The 20422-nt window shown below is 44.9% G+C and overlaps 1 protein-coding gene across 1 annotated transcript; it reads right to left on the reverse strand.

Annotated features, from left to right (window-relative positions):
* Positions 1-23: 23 nt before the first annotated feature.
* si:ch1073-335m2.2 (msx2-interacting protein) lies at positions 24-19615 on the reverse strand. Its single transcript, XM_043223568.1, has 15 exons — positions 19369-19615; positions 17124-17444; positions 15097-15585; positions 13360-13520; positions 11475-11675; positions 11238-11389; positions 10422-10547; positions 10172-10285; positions 9955-10068; positions 9611-9711; positions 2499-9492; positions 2320-2409; positions 1699-1893; positions 1178-1336; positions 24-587 (listed from the first exon to the last, which is right to left on the reverse strand). The coding sequence occupies exons 1-11, from the start codon at positions 19449-19451 to the stop codon at positions 3567-3569; spliced, it is 7788 nt and encodes a 2595-aa protein (XP_043079503.1). The 5' UTR covers positions 19452-19615; the 3' UTR covers positions 24-587; positions 1178-1336; positions 1699-1893; positions 2320-2409; positions 2499-3566.
* Positions 19616-20422: the final 807 nt, after the last annotated feature.

Genomic DNA, 20422 nt, shown 5'->3' on the forward strand with positions numbered 1-20422 from the left:
AGGCTTAAATGAAAGAGACACCGTTTTATGGACTTTTTTTTTATTTGAGTAAGAAAATTTGAAGTGCCCACATCAAACCCAGCGAGGAGCCTCGGGAGTATTTACATCATCACAAACACAGCTGGTCTCTCGGATCGAGTCGAGTCCGCAGCTGAAGGTGACGCCGCTCCGGCGGGTTTGGGTCGTCTGGCCAATGTTTAAATATTTAAAATATTTACAGTCCGGCAGAGCAGAAGCTCCATGATCCAGTTCTCCTGTCGCCGGTCGACGGGAGCCATCTCCGGCGATCCACGTTAAAAACACGCATTTATCTTACAATAACTTCTATGATTCGTTCATCAAAAAATAGACTCAAAATCAGCAAATGAAGAGAGAAAGTCGCCTTTTTTTTCCCCCATGAATAAGAATGAACCCGATCAATAAATATAAAGACTGCAGACTGTACAGAAGGCGGATCAGACGGAGGTGATGACGATCATGAGGTGAGGAGAGATGCTGGAGATCTGGCTCAGGAGGTCCGGAGCGAGACGAGACAGGTGACTCTCAGAGAACTCGCACGGAGGGAAGATCTGCAGCACGTACGCAGGCTGAGAGACACAAACAAGAGCAGCACGAGTGAGCTCCATCTCATTTGAACCCATCTAGAGCCCTAATTAATGATTATTTGGACAAATCCGTAATCTGATATCTTTTAGTAACACATAGATCGTCTCGAGGAGACTCGATGAACTTCGGCTGAACACAAAGGAAGAAGTTTGTAATCGGGCTGTTGTGGGTCACCACTGACTTTAATATTTTTTTTCCTACTATGGAAGTCAATGGTGACCCGAAACGGCCTGATTACAAACTCTCTTTAAAATATCTTCCTTGGAGTTCAGCAGAACAAAGAAACTCACACAAGCTTGGAGCTATTGGAGTACATGATTTACTAAAACATCTGCCTGGGGCGCGCTGACTCAATGACGGTTAAATGCATTTCATTTTACTATTAATATTAATTGTAGTATTTTGTAAATGATAGCAGTGCAACACAAAGCACCTCAGACTTTATATGCGTTCCTAAAATAAACAAACAAATAGCACATGCAATAAAAAGTCAAAGTCAAAGTCATTCCCCCACGCACTTAAAGCAGCTTGCGCCTGTGAGGTCGAGTGTGTTTTGCGTGACGAAGCTCACCTGGTTGGAGCCGGGGTTGGGTACGTTGATGATGCCGGCCGCTAGTTTGGTCTGCAGGTAATTGATGAAGGCAGATTTGAGCGCCTGCGTCTGGTTTAACACATCCTCCTGGTCCAGACCACACGGCATGGCCAGCAGCAGACAGAAGTCACTCTCCCCCTGAAAACACACCCTCACTGTTTACAATACTCAAAGCCATCAGAAACACACGGACATACTGGAGGCCATCTAAGAGCGTTACTTGATCAGATTTGTAGAAATGTGCAGTGAACGGAAGAGAAATCTGCACAGATCAGAATCCAGTCACGTATTTGTTCAGAGCTGATTTGTGAACGCTGCTTGATCTGTGCAGATTTTTCTTCTGATTCAGACTCTTTCACTGGAGGAAGACTCATTTTAGTTAATGTCTAAAGACAAAAGATGATACTCCAGAGGGTGAATACACATTTTTACAACACCCTCGTGGACCCTGCACCAGAACATAATGTTTCTGGAGAAGCGAGAGCTCAGGTGTCACGTACCGTCATCCTGCGAGCGACTCCCTCCAGCTGCTGCGCCTCCAGCCTCATCCTCTGAACGATGCGCAGAATCCCTCCGCTCTCGGGCAGAGGCAAGGAGCGCAGGCCCAGAGCTTTGTTTCCACATAAGAAGTGCAGCTGAACCGCTGCCGTATCGTTCTTCAGTGCCAGCAGGCCTTGCCACACAATAGGGTATTTCTGTATGAAAATAAAACGGTCTTAAGGTTCCAGTCTACTTTTGCATTTTCAATGCACAAAGATGGTTGGAAATCAAGTGTTGTCCACTATGGTCAACATGTTTACTCATTCTATGACAACACTCAACAAAGCTGAATACATGTCAGTTCATATTAATACTAGACAACTTAAAGAAGTCATTATCTTCTCAAGGTGCAAGCAAGAAATAAACTGCAGTTTTACATAGATGGTAAAAATTGTCATAGACCCTTTATTTTTTCCATATTTGCAGGAAGTGCACTAAAACAAGTCAGTAAGCTTTTTAGAGATATATCAATGAAAACCTATTTTATTGTCACTGGTGGGATTAAATGGTTTTTAGGGTCAGTGAAAAAGTACTGGGTGAACAGAATAAATGTCTTCTGCATGTTGACGACAGACACTCACCGTCAGAAGCTGTACCATGTTCACAGGCTGGTGTCCAACCAGCTCCTTAGACTCTGCTTGTGCCTGACTTGACTCTGTCTCCTGAACACCCTTCGTTTAAAATGGAAGGCACAAGCTTTATCAGCACAGCTATTACAAGTTAATATATACGTTTAAAAACGATGCATACGCAAACTTACCTGCGAGGGTGGGATGCTGTGGGCAGACTGGTTAATCCCCATTGGAGAATTCTCCGCAAACTGAGCGTGGGCAGGTCGTAGGTTTGTATACATGGTTGAATATTCAGTGAAGGAAGCTGCAGTTCCTGCTGAAATCAGCTGAACTCTCTGAGGAGAAGCCATGGGAGGCATTGCACCACGGATCGCCATCAATCCTTCCTTACTGGAAGGTGACTGCGCCCTCTTTAGTTCTGACGCTTTCGAGGAGTCCTTCTCTGATACTCCCTTTGCTAACAAGTGCGGGCGAGGCGAAAGAGAGGCCGCCATGCTGGTAGGAGTCGAGGAGGGCGGTATGTTCTCGGGGACGTGACCCGGGTGCAACTCTGCAGTGGGTCGATCACTCTGCTGGTGGTGCATGAGCACTCGCATGTCTCTGTTGAACCGGTCCAGAGGTAACGCGCTGTGCAGTGCTCCACGGTATTCTGCTGGTATGGAGTCTGGTTTGAGTTGAGCAGCCGGCGGTCTTGCATTGGCCGGGTTCACCTTGAGGACCATCTCCCTGTTTCCCACAGCCTGAGGAGAAGTAGGTCTCTGCTGGCCAGGGGCCCACGTCGAGGCGAGGCTCTCTGAATGAATGCCATAGTTCATCATAGAGAGAGGAGGAGTGTTCACTCGTACCTCACCCTGGGTAAGGTGTCCTATTGCGCCGACACGGTGAGGAGACATCCTTCCGATGCTACCATGAGCGTTGTGTGGAGGCATGATCACTGACTGCTCCGAGTGGTGGACGGTGGAAACATACTGGGACAGAGGGGGCAATCCAGGGGGAAGGACCATAGACACACCTTTCGGAGACGAAGAGCCGATAGGAGATGACACTTTAGCAAAAGGAGAATGAGGATGTCCGGATTTCCGTGGAGAGCGCGGCTCCTGCTTGGGCTGTATGAGTGATGGCGTTCGGTCTGTCGGCGTGCCAGTTATGAAGCCAACATGATTGCCTGCCGAGGGAAGATGTGGACTTATAGCCGGACTAATAGTTGGGACCCAAGCGGGTTTCTCCACATTTAGAGACTCTGGCGGATCTCCCTTTTAAGGGTGCTTCATCACCATTGAGTATTCTGTAGGATGGTAACTCATAACCTGTGAAGGGCCAGGTGTCTGCTGCAGTATTTTAACAACTCCACTTTGAACCGGAGCGTAGGCAGACTCTAACTTCTCCAGTGCAGATTCCTGCTTAATCGTGGAGATGTTTGGTTGGGGTTTCATTGAATGCCCATGATCAGAAGGAAGTGGGCATTTGGAAGACGGCGGCTGGGAGGCACTGTAAAGTTCCTGCTTGATCTGTGGCATTGACACCAGCTGCTGTGACTCTATGTCCACAGCACTGGCAGGTGGGATCTGACTGATTTTGGCACTTATGCGAAGTGGTCCCTCCATTTTCTGGCCAGAATGACTCAGCACCACCACACCTTCAGATGTCTGAACTCTCAAACCTGTGCTAGAACCTGTACTCAAAGACGTGCTCTCCACTATATAGCGACCTGCATTTCCACCTTCCTCACCAACGGCTGGACCATGGTACGTACTGCTTTCCTCCAAGCTTGGCTGGTAAATCTGTTTTGGTGGTTGTTTGTCAAGAAAGGGATTACCAATCTGAGAGTTTGGCTTCTCCTCTGAGTCTGGGGGATTGCAAACACGACTGATGACAGAGGTAGGAGTAGAAGCAATAACTGAAATCACTGACTTCTCACTGAAGATCTGTTTAGTTTCTGGGGATGGTATAGAAGCAGGCTGTCGAACTATAGGTTGGGCTGAAACAAGGGGTTGCCTGTTATCTTGAGGAGCACTCTTGCTGGTGGTCACCACATCAGGTGTAGTGTCACTTTCTCTTAAAGTATGGGCGTGCACATTTCCAGAAGAGGCACCGATTTCCAACACTGGGACAGTTCTAGGCTTTGTGAGGATTTTGCGCAAATCACCCGAGTTGGCATCATGAGCAGGGGTGTCTGAAGGTAATGTAGGGTTCTCCATTGGGGCTACAGAGGTCAGCGGAGGAGAGAGGACCCCAGCTTCTTTCGGCTGATGGAAACGCTCTGTTGGGGAAACAGATGGCCTGCCTGGGTATGAGGACAAGTTTTTGAGACAGGTTTGAGAGGTTGGAGATAGAGAGGGAGATGTGTTCTTGTATGAATAAGGCTGGTACTTGGATGACGTTGGGCTTCTGCTGATCGCTGGAGAGGATTTTGGGATGTCCATCTCAGTTTTGAGAGGCTCTGGTTCATTCGAAGTGTCCGCATTAGAAGCTGGTAAACTTACACCCTGCTTGGATGAGGAAGTAATAACAATGGCTGTACTTGCTGGTGATCTTTCTGTGGCTGTTGGAAGCTCTGCAGGTACAGATTCTGGTGACTTCACAGGAATATTTTCAGCTTCCAAAACTACATCTTTGATGGGTTCCTTTTTGTTTCCAGCACCCTTTTGGCCTTTACCCTTCTTTAAAGTTTTTGTTCTGCCTTTACACCCTTTTCTAGGAGTGGTTACTGCCTCCTCCTGAACGACTGCTGTGCTAACACAGGTTTCAGATACTTTTGAACTGGGCCCAAGACTCTGCACATCAGAATCTGATTCTACAACAGCGCTTATGACTTGTTCTGTGTTCTCCGATGTGATAGAATCTATAGCAGCAGCAAGCTCTGTTTCACTAGATTGATTTGCAGGCTTTTCTTCTTCTGAGTCACGCTCTGGTTCTTCAGCTATCAGACGCTGTGCCTTTGTCAGGTTACTTTTAAATTGAAGAGTAGAAGCATCTTCTGTGAGCTTGGCAATATTCTCAACAGCCTGCTCAAGCTCCAACTCTCGGGCCAACGAAGCTACATGTGGTTCGTTGGCTTTTGTTGCAGCAGGCAAAGTTTCCCTTTCACTTTTAGCATCATCCATGGCATCATTTTCAAATTTAGCTTCTAGTACCTCATCCTTTGAGGACACACCAGGAGAGCTGTTTTTGGGAGACCCTTCAGTTACCGGTTCTTCTTCGCTAGTCTGAAGTATTGCCTTTACTTCTGTCACATCAAGACGAATTCTAAGGTTTTTAAGAACAGGAGGGTTTTCTTCAGTAATAAGTTTGGGACTTTCCAATATTTTCTCCATTTTGTCTCCTTTCTTTCCAATTCCAGATGCTGATGCATTTCCTGGGCCGACTCCTTTTTGCATGTGGGGTGAAAATTTGCCTTTACCCACTTTGGAAAGCCCCTCACTGTTTGTTTCACTGCCATCCAATTCTTTAGATTCTGTTGATTTTGAGCGATCTACTTTGCCTGCTGGTACATCCTCTATTAGGCGTCGATTTTTAGGGGGACGTCCCCGTCTCGAGATCGGTAGTACAGCAACAGTCTCTACATCAGAACCTACATCTCTGTCTACCCCACGCTTCCGTGCACCACGAGGTGATTCTGCATCTTTTCCGGGTTGCAGAACGGTTTCATCTTCAAACGGTGTAGCATAGACAGAACGCACATTTCTACGTCTTGCCCTACCGGACTGTGAACTCTGCTCTGTACCTTGTTCAATTTCCATGCTATGCACAGGTGACTTATTTAATGATTTTAAATCTGATGTTGTCTTGAATGTCTCTCCTCTAGGAGAAGATGAACGTTTGAGCTTCTCTTTGTCAATGCGCTCACTTTTGCGAGTGCTTTGTTTGTCTGGCGTAGCAGGCAGAGTCGTTGTTACTGGTGCAGTAGGTGAGGTTTTGGCTCTTTTATTTCTTGATTTTGGAGGGGGTGACACTGCTTCTTCAGCTGGATAATTATCAGCGCTTTTCTGATCATCTGTGTTATTAGATTCAGACTCCAGTGCCACAGGTGGCTCAGGTTCTTTTTCCTGTTGCTCAGCAGGGATATGTGAGAGGGGACTTGGTGATTCAGGAAACTTCCCTGGAAGCTCAGCCTCTGGCTGTACATTATTGGTTGGCATGTCATTGCTTGGGAGCTGTTCTGCAACTACTTTATTGGTGTCCTGAGCACTTTCAGAGTCATCAGCTTTAAATGCAGACTCCTCTGCAGCAATCTTCGACTCCTGGCATTCTGAAGAATTGGGTTCTGAGGGTTGCTCAAGCAAAGGCTGCAATGACTGAGCTGTGGGCTGTTCAGACTCTTTATCTTCCTCTTTCATAGAAGAATCAAGCAAATTATAGGTTGGACTAACAACAGCTTCAGCTTCCATTGTTGGCAAGGATTCTTCGGCTGCTAAAACAGGTGGTAATATTTGAGAAACTGGAACAGGACTGGTCTGAGGAACCGGAACAGGACTAACTGATTTAATCTCAGCTTGTTGGATACTAGGTTCAGAAGCATTTTGCTGCTGTGGTGCTTGTTCTTCCTCCGGTGTTTTAATTACTTTGGTTGCATCTACGCATTCATCTTGCTTGGAATCTTGATGGCTTTGTTCTTTACTCTTTTGTTGCTGCAACCTTGTTAGTTCTAAAAAGCGGCTATGGAAAAGCACAACTGGTTCTGGATCAGGCTGCCCTTCTGCTGGGCCTTGCTGAGAGTACAGATATCCAACACCATGTTCAGGGTCCTCATGTTTTCGTTCCAGATGCTGGAGACGCCTTGAATCTTGCTCAAAAATAGAACTGTGCAAAAAACGTGAAGCAAACAACTCTCTCTTCTCCTGTTCTTCTGGTTTTGGATCTTCTTTCCTGTCATCAATTTTGTCATCAGACTCACTTCGAATTTTTTTCTTCTTCATGTACCATGAAGGAGTTGGTCGTGGTGCGGACTCCACCTTCTCGGTGTCCTTTCTGCTTCGAAAACTGGGGAAGTGCGAATCATAATCGAGGAAAGACCAGTTGTCTTCCCTTGATGATGACAAAGACTTTGCACGTTCTAACAAAGCTTTAGTATCCGGTGTGATTGTCTGATCATCCGCAAAAGAACAGAATTTGTTTCTCTCTAGAGAGGGTGTCAGCTTGGACTCTGATAATCTGTCTGGACGATGTCTTTCAGTGAAGGATACTGATGTTGATGGCGCAGGAGAGTTGGGCTTATTTTCTCTATCTTCTTCAGAGTCAGATCGCACTTCACCAGGTTCCAAATCAGGCCAAAGTCCGTAATCAAAGTACTTCCGATTGAGCCGTCTTTTCTCAGCGTTCCTTGAAAAGTCTGGTAACAAGTCTTGCTTCAGTCGACTCTCCCAGCGTCTTTGCTGCTCGTCTTGTAAAGACGTACTCATCTTTGACATCTGTGAGGCATGCATCCGTTTAACACCAAGCTCCTGATCTGTCTGAGCATTATCCTCAGGTTTTGATGCTTCTTTTACTTCTCTCATAGTCATTTGAGTATGAGGATCTGCATAGTCTTCCTCTCTTTGTTGAGGCGCATGCTGAAACCTTGGAGAGTTTGTGTTATTCCACTCAGGGTCTTCACTCTTCTGCCGGACTGTTCGGTAAATCCTTTCTCTCTTAGCACTCATTTCCATCTCAAAGGACTCTTGTTTCTTGGTCTTACTTGGAGGCGAATTATCAGTTACATCCTGTGGAGGCTTGCCGACCTCATGCACCAGGCTTCGATGTTCAAGATCTTCCGCATCTACACCTTGAGGAGTTTCTGGCCTCTCTGGTTTATCCTGTGGCTGTAGCTGCTGCCGTAGCCGTCGGTTTTGCTCCATCTGTTTCCGGTAACTCTGAGAGAGGTCAATATTTTCTATATGTTCATCCCTTACTTTATTGTCCTTATCTGAGGTGGCATCTGTTGAAAATCGTCTAGACATGCTCGGCCCAGGGTGAGATTTTGAGTCCAAAACATCCACCTCAAGCACTTCACCTGGTCTTATTGACGGGCCCTGAGACGTCCCTCTCATTGCACCATCCAGCTCTTCCCTTTGACTGTAATGAGAGCTAATCCTGGGTTTGGAGTGTTCTCTTTTCTGAACCTCTCTCTCTGTTTTTATATCAACATCTGTCTCTTTTGCAAATCCTGCGTTTGCAGCAAAGTCAGCAGGTTGGCTTATCCCAGAACCTGGATCTTCCTCCAGACGACCCCGTTTTTGCCGTATTGCTTTCCCACCGGGATCGCCAAACCGCCTCTTTCTTGCTTCAAGTTTGACAGAATCTACAAGGGAGTCTTTGCCGTCACTACCGGAGTCAGACTTTAAATGCTTTTTTGCCTTGCTTTTGCCATCCCTGTCTAGCGACTCGCTTTTACACAGATCAAGCCGCTCTCCCTTTTGAGACTCAAGGCGAGTTACATGGTCAGTAGGGGAAGGCTCTTTGTCCCCTTTATGCTTCTGTCTTTCTTGACTCTCTATATCGGAAACCTTAACCTTCCCAGATCCCAAATCCAGACTAGCCTCTCTATCCACTTCAGAATGAGGTCCGCTGGGAGACTGCACTTTCCCTCTCCTTTGCTTAGCTTTCTCTCCCTTCTCTCTATCAGCCTTCTCCTTGCGTCTGCCACGCTTCTTGTTCTCAGCCCCACTCACACGCTCACTCACGCCCTCAGTCTGCTCCATTTCTCTCTCCAGTCCTTCTGATTTGTAATCTACAGGAGATTTCTCAGACTTCTCAAAAGGAGCCGGGGCCGGAGACAGCGAGCTGCAGCTTCCAGATCTTTCAGAGGAGTGTCTGTACACACGTCTTTCGGGGTCTCGCGACACACGATCCGATGGTGACGGCGAAGCAGAGGGAGTTAGGGGACGTCGCTGATGAGATGGGCTCCACCGACCTCGCCCGGCCTCAAAGCGCTCCCGCTCCCGTTCACGTTCTCGTTCCCGCTGGATATAGCTGTACTTCCTGATGTCCTCAAAAGGGTCTCGATAGTCTCTGTATTCCCTTGGGTCTTCGTGATACCGGGGATCATAGTGGTCTCCTTGGTAGTGATCCAACTCTGCGTAGCGGTCACGACTGCGACCGGGGTACTCTCGACGGGGGTCTTCAGCATAAATTCCAGGAGTCCTTACATTCTCATAATATGCCCGCTCAGTGGAAAAGTCATGATAAGGTGTTCTTCGTTCATCCCTAACAAAAAAAAAAAAAAAAAAGATTTTCAATATTTAACAAAGTATAATCAACAGCTTGAAGATTATTTCTGCCTATGTAATTTTTTTTGTTTCTTCCCACTAGAGGGCATGCTTACCTGCGATCTGATGAAATATCATAAAAATCACGAATGTCCTGGCCTGATGCCTGCATAGATCGATAGAAAGCCATTTGACTCTCCTGACTGGCAAAATCAACCTGGACAGAGAAAAACGTCATAACTGAATCAACACAGAAATAGATGTTTATACACACAATGAGTTTAAGTTGTCTTATTAATTCAAAAGTACAGTAATAACATTTTACAATATTACTGTTTATTACAATTTAAAATCAGATTTCTGCTGTGATCTCAAACTGTAATTTACTTCTGTGATCAAAGCTTAATGTTTTTGCATAATTTCTCTAGTGTCAAACAAACACTGGTCAGTCCCCACATACCTTAATTTTGTTTCCTCCTATCTTCCATCCTTTGGTTTCTCTAACAGCTGCTTGGGCAAAATCTGTGTTGTTGTATAGAATAAGAGCCATTCCTTTTAACCTATCAAACACAACCTGAAAAAAAAAGCCTATAGTTAGAATAACTCCGCAGAACTCCAGTAAAAATGTGTATAGTTCTTGTCATCATTTTTACATACAAAGGTTAATAGAACTCTACCTTCACCACCGGCCCGTATCGACAGAAATGTCGTGTGAGGTACTGTTCTGTGATATTTGAGGTCAAGCCGTCCAGCCACACACACGCTGTTGGCATACTCTTTCCAAAGCCAAGCTGTAATACAGCCAGAAATACACATTAGAAACCATCCAGTCTGATTTCACTCAAATACAATGCTATTGTCATGTACATACAATTTAAACATACTTTATGAGAGACATATTGGCAAGAACACGCAAGTAATCAGTACCTTCAGTCTGTTGGTGCCGAGATACTCTCCATCCATTTTCTTAATGGCTTTACAAACGCTTGCGATATCAGAGTACTGAACAAAGGCATACTGGGGAACACCGTTCACCCTCTTGATATCGATATCCTGAAAATCAATGAGGACAAACATATGCTTTAAAACAAACTAATACATTCGCACTCAAAGCAGGTAATTGATGGTAAATAAGAATTCCACATTATACTAAATGGTTTGGCCTGGTTTATTAAATTTTTGGAGTTTAATGTTACAGAGACCACAAAACATGACAAGTCAGATAGCCTAAGAGAAACTTTGTTGTTGAGGGAAAATTTGTTAAATTAGGGCTGCATCAACAAATCAATCATTAAGCCTTGCAGGATGTGTTTTGTGATTGATTGCAGCAGCCATATTAGCAATAATTCCTGATTCAATGCGTTTTTACAAAGAGCTGCAGCAAATTGCATTCCATGTACTGGGGCCTCCGCCAGTGTAGACCAGTCTAAATACCGACTTTCAACAAACAATTTCAAATGTTTACGATTAAGAACTTCACTTCTGGATTCATAATTACAAAAACCAAATTAACCCTATTAAATTGTTTTCACATCTGAAGAATCATCATAAATATTTTTAATTAACATCATATGGTATCTCATCAGTACCTTTTTTAGAAAAGAAATTCTATCATAATCTCTTTTGGGTGTAAATGGAGTCAAATGCATTACGAGGGTTAAAATGCTCAGTGCACAAATGTCTCCAAGACTTAATTTCAGCTCATAGCCACTAGCACAGATAACAACAAACACGCTAACTTACCACTATCTCCCCGAAGCGCTGGAAGACATCGAGCAGCTGCTGATAGTTGGTGGTCTTCTCCAGATTTCCAATGAACAGCGTACGAGTGGCCTTCGGGTGGAACTCGTCGATGCGTCCATCCAGGGGCCGAAACTCGTTCTCACTCTCCGTCTCTGTTGGAGGCAAACACACCAGGATTTAGCATCGACAAACAGCCAGCGCTAAAGTGCGACTCCCTGGTCTTCGGTGGACACCCACCGGGGCCGTTCCAGGCCGTGACCTCAATCAGCATCCCGAAGAAGAGCTTGCCCTTGGACACGCTGAGGGCCTTCTCTTGGTCCTCCTGCTGTCTGAAGAACACCAGGCCGTAGCGCTCCTCCGACGCGCCATGGATCTGCACCGAAGTCACCTTACCGTACTTCTTAAACTCATGAAAGAGCCCGTCTTTCAAACTCGTATCTGAGGAGAGTACAGATGCTTCAGCATTCAGAAAGAGATGTCAGATGTACTACCTACAAATCTCTCACAGACGTCTGCTTTAAATGATTAAAACGTTACATTAAGACCATGAAAATAACTTAGACTGCCACTCATACTATATTTAGAGATAAAAAAAATATTAGTAAACTGATTTTTTTGTGTGTGTGTGTTGTAATGAGTGAAATGAAAGGATTAGCTTACTGTCAGATTTTACTTTGCTCATTTGTTACTGGTGATATAAATCAAAAGGTCTTGGGAAGCAGAGTTTGATATCTGAAGAATTATGATGGCCAGCATTATAGAAGTCGGTGGAAACATACACAACTTGTTCCCCTCAGGTTCATATTTGTATATATGTAATAACATGAAAACTTGACACGTAGGTTGTTTTGTGTCTAACAAGCTGAAAATAATGCATATCACACCTCTTTGCACGGTCTACTGAAATATTCATTACTTCAGACCTATGTGCCTCTAGAAGGGTGCATTCAGACAAGTGAAAATCACTTTATTATTCATCCCAAAGACACTTTCACATTAACTGTTTCCCTCTGGTCATGCCCAACTCAACCTGAGCAGTTGGGTCCTTAGCCATTTTCAAGAATTTAAGGGTAAAAAAACACCTTTTGACTTTATTTGATATAAATCAAACAAAAAAATTGAGCAGTTTAAACCAACTCTTCTGAAGAGATGCAAACTCTGAAGAGATGAACATATGATGAACAGATTGGATGTAGGCTTTTCTTCCAATATAAAACATTGATCAGCAAACATAAACCGAAGCCCATCTGCTCTTACTTGATGCACAAGATCCTCTATGGTCCTGAGCCTCCATTACCAAATGTTAGGAGATCGATGTTTATGATACAAGGCCTAAATGAAATCTGTATATACAAAACAATGGCATCTCTTCGAAAGACCACTCTATTCACATGGGTTGATGCAAATTTCAGTGGAGACACAAATCTCACAGATTTGATTAAAAAATATATTTGTGTTCTGAAAATCTAAAAACATTGGGCTGAACTAAGGTGACCAGAAATATATTTCTCTCACCACAACCCTTGGAGAGATTAGCATGATAATTTACAAGACAATGTTAATGTATTGGGTCTTGGCAGAACAGATCTGCTACGCTGCTGCGGGTGCAGAGCAAGCACAGAGACTACTTCCAATACATCCACGACATGCTGCTGCTGAGCATGAAAGAAATACTGCTGCTGCAGATAACACACATGACAGAACCCCCTATAGCACACATGAATACAGGTGGAGCTGGGGAGGTGCAGGGTTTCTGAAGTACACTGTAAAGCTGCTGCAACAAACACTAATCATATTTGAATACTGAGCAGAGAGCTCATTGGCTACAGATACAGCAGAGAACCAATCAGCACTGCCATGTGATAATGATGCCATTAGATCAGACCGAGTTAAACAATTGGACTGCAGCACCTTCTAGAACTAATATATAACATTTTTCTATTTTTCCAAATATTTGCTCGAGTAAACTCAATCACTCGGACTCGAAGGAACCAAGTTTGTCTACGTTTACACCAATTACTATGCGGCTAGTCATCCTGATTCTTCAGATATCATGCTGCCCATCACCAACAACAGATAAGCAAACTAACGCTCGACTTTGTGGCGAGCAGTAAGCGGTCACCTGTGGATCGCGTCGGGAGATTCTGGACTCGGATGCCGAAGCTCCTCCGCGGCTCGTCGGAGTCCAGCGCGAGCACGGGAGGAGCCGGAGGGGCGTGGGTGGCCGTCGACTGCACTGAGCGCGCTCGCGAGCCTTCACTCGAGCTGCTGTTCGAATCACTGCTGGAAGAAAACAAGAGAAGAACCTGCCGCTTCAGAAAAACCCACTGCAGCAGAGGCACCGTGAACCAAACGACATTGAACAAACCCAATGCCGTTTACGGAGATGTCCATTTAGAACGAATGAGTTTATACACATATTGAAGTGTTTACTATATTCAACAAGCTCAATACCTTTTGGGATTTTTTAATTATGTGGAATTTATGTTAAACTGTCCGCACCACTTCAGACATATTCTAATGACTAACCCCAACTTTGCAGTGTTACAGTGTTGAGACAATTAGCCAATGTACTTAATATCTCATAACACTAGATAGATAGCAGAATGTCTACTGTAAATGTAAATGATTTGGAAAAGATGACTATTGCAGAATCCAGTTATTAAAACTGGCATGTACCATGTATATACACATACATATTAAAAAAAAACAGATCGTCACAAAATTTGACAATTTGGAAGAATCATAAGCAGGGCTATAGGCTTCAAATTAAGGCAGGGCTAGATAGGCTTTTTCAAAAGATATGTAGCCTGTGTTTACTTTACAAACACACACAATTTTTTTTATACTCATATAATCAAGTGTACAAGTGGTGACTAAATAAAAGTAGTATGCTAAAAGTGCATTTCAGTTCATAATCATGGAGTCCCAATATAGCACAGTTGCTTGCAGTTAGTTAATACAAAAATAGAGCGCTTTAAAGCCCTAGTAAAAATTCACCCAAAAATGAAGATTCTGTCATTAATCTCGGCCACACGTTCCAAACCCATGAGACCTTCATTCATCCTCAGAACACAAAGTCTGAGAGCTCTCTGACTCTCTATAAACACAGCTAATGTTCCCAGACCCAGAAACATAGTGAAGACATCAGCTAAAGGAATAGTTCATCCAAAGATTACGTCATAATCTCATCACCCCCAAGACCCCAAGCTTGGAAGAGGCAGGATACATTTTTTAAAAAAAACTCTAGACTGTTCATCTTAAAGAAGTCAGTCATATACATCTAGGATGGCATGGGGGTGAGTAAAATATGGGTTAATTTTCATTTTTGGAAAAGCCATAACATATAATAAACAGTCCATTTGACATCAGTGGTTCGGCATCAATTTCGCGGAGCTATGAGAACACATTTTGCGTGAAAAAAAAAAAAATAATTTTAAGAGCTCCAAAACACATAAGAACAAAAAAATAAATAAATACTACCTCACGTTGTTTCAGTCACTTACACGCTGCCTCTGAAACTTTGGTCTCTCTCTCAAAAAAATTGTGATTTCCTATTAAAAAACGCTTGCTGTGAATGCGAAAGGATGAATACAAAAAAAAAAAAATGCTGAAAATTACAGACTTGGCTATATTCTTGACCTCTTGGGTAAAAAAAAAGTTCAAGAAAAGAATCTCTCTGATTCCGTCAAAGATATCTTAATCTGTGCTCTGAAGATGAACAGAGGTATTATGGGTTTGGAATGACATGGGGGTAACTTTCATGAACTAAACCCTTCAAGTACATTATGGAAGTGCCCTTTTATTTTGAGCTGGGATAACAAGAAACAGCATCTGGCTGAGAAGAAGCGCACAATACCTGCCGCTGCCGGTGCTGCTGGTGCTGCTGACGGAGTCGGAGCTGGAAGACGGGCTGCGCGAGCGGGACCTCGGGCCCCGGCCGGGCGACACGGCTGCTCTCTTGGGCGAGTGGGCAGCTTTAGGGGTCTGTCCGGCGCTCCTCTGGGGAGACGGGTGCCGCGACTGAGAAGAGTGCGAGGACCGGCTCCGTCGGTGGTGGTAGGTTCGGTCTGCCCGCCGGCCCCTGTCGTCGCGGTACGGGTCACGCCGAGCCGAGCTGGAGATGGTGAAGGGATCACGAATCCGAGACTCGAAGTGAGACTCCGGCGCCTCGAAGCCACCGCTGATAGTGCTGGCGGCCGGGCTGGAGCTAACCCCAGAGGCGAACATGGTGCGGTCCCGGTAATAGTCTGTGTTGTAGTGGCGCGGACGATCGAAGGAGCCGCCGCGCTCGTGGTGTCCGTACGGACTGTGATCATACGCTCGCTCCCGGCTGTCCGAGCCGCTGCTGCCAGAGAGACAGAAAGAGACACGACAGAAAGGGGAACACACACACACTTAGAACCGGACCGGACCAATGGCAAACGCTAACACAGGAACTCAATACGTTTCGTTGTTCAAAACCTAGCGGGCCAGGTTGGGGAGCCACAATTTAACGAGCGAAATCACAAGCACGCGTCTGGTAGACTGAACTTCACTGAGGCTCTAGAACGCACTTCTAAACGAATCATGCAGTGATTCGCTGAACGTTTAACTGGTCAAATGAACCATGCTGGCTATCTGGCTCTGAACACTGGAGGGGAAAATCAGACAGAAGAGCGGAAACACTCGAAAAGAGGGGTTAACAGTAGCACAAGGCTCTAGGGTTAGTAAAGAACAGGGGTTAAGAGACAGGGTGCATGTCTAGGTTAGAGAGAGAAAGCACAGAGAGGCGTAAGGCAGGGCAATACCAACCTTTTCAGAGCAGTAACTGACCCTAAATATTCCCAATACAATATAGGAGGAATTTTGTGTGAGCCAAAAACAGTGATGGCGTACGGGAAAAAAAAAAAAACGACGATACAGTCCCACTAAGCAAAAACGTTCTTCGTCCAGAGAGGGCCACGTCAGCGTCAAGCCATCCGTCTTCAGGAAAAACTGTCTAAAAAAAAGAACTTCCTAAAAGAATGTTCCAAAAATAATAAAACAAAACTGGTGGAATAATCCGAACGACAAAAACACAGCTCTGTGGGACGAAAAACAAAAACGTAATTCCAGCACTTTACGGCCAACTTCAAGAAGCTCTTCTAGCGTACATCCACTGGAGATCAGGTAATCCAGCAAAGCCTTCATCTACTCCTATACATCCAACACGAGTTTAGATCCGTGGGAGTCTTCCTGAGGAGACGTCTTCTGGTCTTCGAGGCTTCGTGAAAGTATCCAAGCACGGGCGACACTAAGAATGACGTGCGGTGACAAGGAGGGATGGAAATGATGAACCCTGACACACTTACTCCTCACTCCAGCGGCGCGAGATTACGCTCCTAAATCCACGGCAGTGATACACATCCACGGCATGACAGACAGTTAGCACAATGACCAAATGGGTGATGGGATAGTCGTGCAAGGCAAATGAGAAGGGACAAAAAGCTTCGCGACAACTCGTAACTACGTTCCGGCGGGTTAAAAACCTTGCGTTTAATCCGTCATCAGCACATACTTCCATGGAGCACTGTTCCAAAGCGGCGGGGTAATATCCGGGATTCTGCGAACGCCTAATATCCAAACTCACCCGTTACGTCGTAATATCCAAACCGACTGGGATATTCTCCACGTGGGTAATATCCAACTCTGACGAGGGCTATGGCTCACACAGTAATCCCACAACAATCTAATCCACTCATTCTTACATGATAGACATGGATTAATAATTCCGTGTGCAGGAAGTCAGGCCTCAGAACGGAGAGGGATCCCTAGAATCTGGTCTATAGTGTTTAACCCAACCTCAACCCCTGTATCTGACACCACAGTCCCTCTGTAGTGCAGAGGGAGCCTGTGTCCACTTACCCGTCTAGTCTGCGTTCATAGCGCCCCTCTCTGGTGTGGAGAGACACCGGGGGCCCGTACACCGGCCCCACGGCGCTCCTCGAGAACCCCGCAACCTCCCTTGCGTGACTGCTCGAGGGGGTGCCGTCCTCCAGGCCCCGCACGGCGCTGGGCACTGAACCCGGCTCATTGTAATCGGTGCGAAGGTCCCTGTCCCCCATTTTGTTGACGGCGTTGTGCGCCTTCTGGGCGCTCTTGATGTCAACGAAATCCACGAAGGCCGCCACGCCGCCCTCAGAGCCGCGCTTGCGCAGGACCTTGACGCTCTCCACCCGGCCATACCTGCGGAGAAGAGGAACCAGGTGCTGTAACGGTCATGTGATCTGAGGCCACATTCCAGGTCAACGCAAAAGGAATGCTGCGTCAAAATTTGCATGCTACCCGTACTACGTAACATTTGAAAATAGACCCAGCACGCTGAAAAGAGCATGCCAAACGTTCCCGGATGTTCTACCACTTCGGGGTAGGATTCAAAGTGATCGATGCGTACGCTAGGTTAATGATTCGTTTCGCCATTAACTTTTAAACGAATCGTTATGCAAACATATGAAGAGAGTTCAGACTCTCGACTGCCACTTTATTTCTCTCCGATACGGCAGGAAATCAAATTAAACGAAATGTGTATTTTGTTAAATGTGGTAAGATGATTACGGTGCAGTTTAAATGGTAACTAAGCAACAGAGTTATAATGCAGCTGTGACAAAGTCGTTATGGCCCCGCTGTGGAATCTGCCATTTACTATACTTTGAAAGAATAGCAAGTATATCTTCATAGTTACCTTCCTTGATGTGGACTTAACAGCTGACAAGGGCAGTATAACATATACACACTACATGGTCATGCAGTTCATGTTTACACGAACATTAGTAATGTACCTTATTCTGAATAAGATAATATTATGAGTTGCTTTTAGAAGATTCCTTTCATGTTTCCGTTTTACGTTTATAGTACACAGATGGATTAATGGCACACGTCATCACATCCCCACAAGACCCCTCCCCTGAGAGCACACGTACATCTACCAGACGTCTATTTGCATCTTCATTTACATCCTTAACACATCATATAGTTTGTTTGCTCATCTACAATACATCTACTGGACGTCTCCTTTCAGATATCAAACAGACGTCTAGTAGATGTCATAAAGACGTTTATGATTTAGAATGCGTGTAAAACTGGCACCTGAGAGTCATATCGATGTATAGTGATCTTCGTTAATATGCTACACACAGTTTTGGGCGTTTCATTTTAATCTTACAACAGCTTTAAGTGCAGTTAAATATTTGCTATACATGCAAACAGACTAGGGTATTGCTCTTTTGTTTGCCAACAAACAGCTGACGATTGCCATGTATACGCTGTCGCAAAAAGCTGTTGTTCTAATAGTGCGATTAAGGTGTATACATAGTGCACTTCGATAATGCGCCTAAAATAAGAATACACCCTTGTCTTAACTCGATGTGTGTTTACTTTGAGTATGCCTGGCTGGATTAAAGAACAAAACTCTGTTTGCATAGTAGATTTTTAATCGGGTATTGGCTGAATCGTGCTAACAGGAGAATATTGTTGTCCGTGTAGAAGTCTCTTATGTTAAGCTCTTTGAGCAACCTGATTGGCCGCAGCCCGTTCACACTACGATCTCAATGCGATTTCACAACATTTTGGCGGTTTTTCCCCACAGTACACCAATTCGGTTCCCTCGAATGAAACGAGTGGCCAGAACTTCGTTTTCGTTCAGAATTACAGCAAAATTACGTGACAAGCGACGGCAGTTTCTCGATCAAGTTTCTGTTTCTCCAAAACGGACTCGGTTCCTGCCGCTAAACCGGCTCGGAGTTAGCAGCGAGCTAACGGCTAACACGGACACAAACACTCGCTGTTCTCCGAATGAAAGCGCGATTTGTGCGACTTTTCCTGAGGCGTGAACCCAACGCGGACGTTTTCCACTAAAATTAGCACAGATTCCACGCGTTAACTAGCGAGCCGTTAACTAGTCGCTGAAGCAGCCGAGCTAACCGCTAAACTCGATCGCGTTAGGGAGCCGATCGGAGACGGTTTCGACCCGTTTTTGAGTTCTAAATCGCGTCTGCGTCTCGTTCCGGTCTTTTAAACGGCTCTCCTCGGCGTTTCGTCGCTGTTTTTCCGCCATCGCGCGCTGAGGCGGTTTGTGTCCGCGCCAGGCCGCGTCGCCGCTTGTGTAACTCACCGTTTAAAATGTTCCACGATCTTCTCCTCGCGAACATGTTCGGGTAAATTTCCCACCCAGAGGTGTCTGGTTTCCCGAACCATCCTGCGTCGTCCGCGTCCCGTTCATGCACATATATGCGCCTTCGCGTCGTTTAATCTCCGACCGTGAGGTAAAAATCCGCTTCTAGCGCGCGTGAGGAAGAAGATCTCGCGGCCCTGCGCGTGCACGAGCGGGAACGCGCAGAGAGAGGGAGCCCTCGGCGGCGAGCACCGCAACCCTGCGCGCCACCGCCGCTGTGACGTCAGAACACTACGGCCCTGAGCGGATTATATAACAGACTCCAAATATTACAGGAAATTACTCTTTAAAACACCGTTTTTTCTGATGGTTGTCCATCGATTATGAACATTTGTAGCAAACTTGTTTTATAATTATATTTTGCCTGTTATAAATATCACAGAAATGTTACATATATATATATTTGTTTAGTTATTTCTTCTCTATGGCCCTGGTTTCATGTAGTATTTATCTATCTTTCGTCTTTCACACACATTAAAACATTTGCATGTTCACGGCTCTTCGACGTTAACGGTCACATGACATGCAGATAAACATACAATATTTCATGTTTTCAGTGTTTTGTTTTGATTCTTATTAAATTCTACACCCTCTTCAGTTCATTCACAAACCGCTTTGGGAAATCTTTAATACACTTCATGTTCTTAATGAACACATGCTATAGATTTTCTTATTCTTTGAAATTGTATATCAACGTGGTACAAGATTATCCTATTCAGATCAATGTGATAAACAATATTTCCATCCGCTGAATGTAAGCTTTTTCATATTTCATACGCCTGCTGCTCCGGGGACGTTTATTATTACTGTAACTAGTTACTAGTTACTGCTGGACACAGGACATTTAACAGGTTACAGATTACTGTATTTAAAATGTAGTCTATTTCAGTTACTTTATTAAGTGATGTAACCGATTGGATTACTTTTCTAAGTAATGTTAATCATGTTCAAGTATTTAAAGCAGGCAGGTTTAATCACTCAAGATCATAAAACA

This window comes from Puntigrus tetrazona, chromosome 22 (genome assembly GCF_018831695.1).
Source record: "Puntigrus tetrazona isolate hp1 chromosome 22, ASM1883169v1, whole genome shotgun sequence".
NCBI lineage: Eukaryota > Metazoa > Chordata > Actinopteri > Cypriniformes > Cyprinidae > Puntigrus > Puntigrus tetrazona.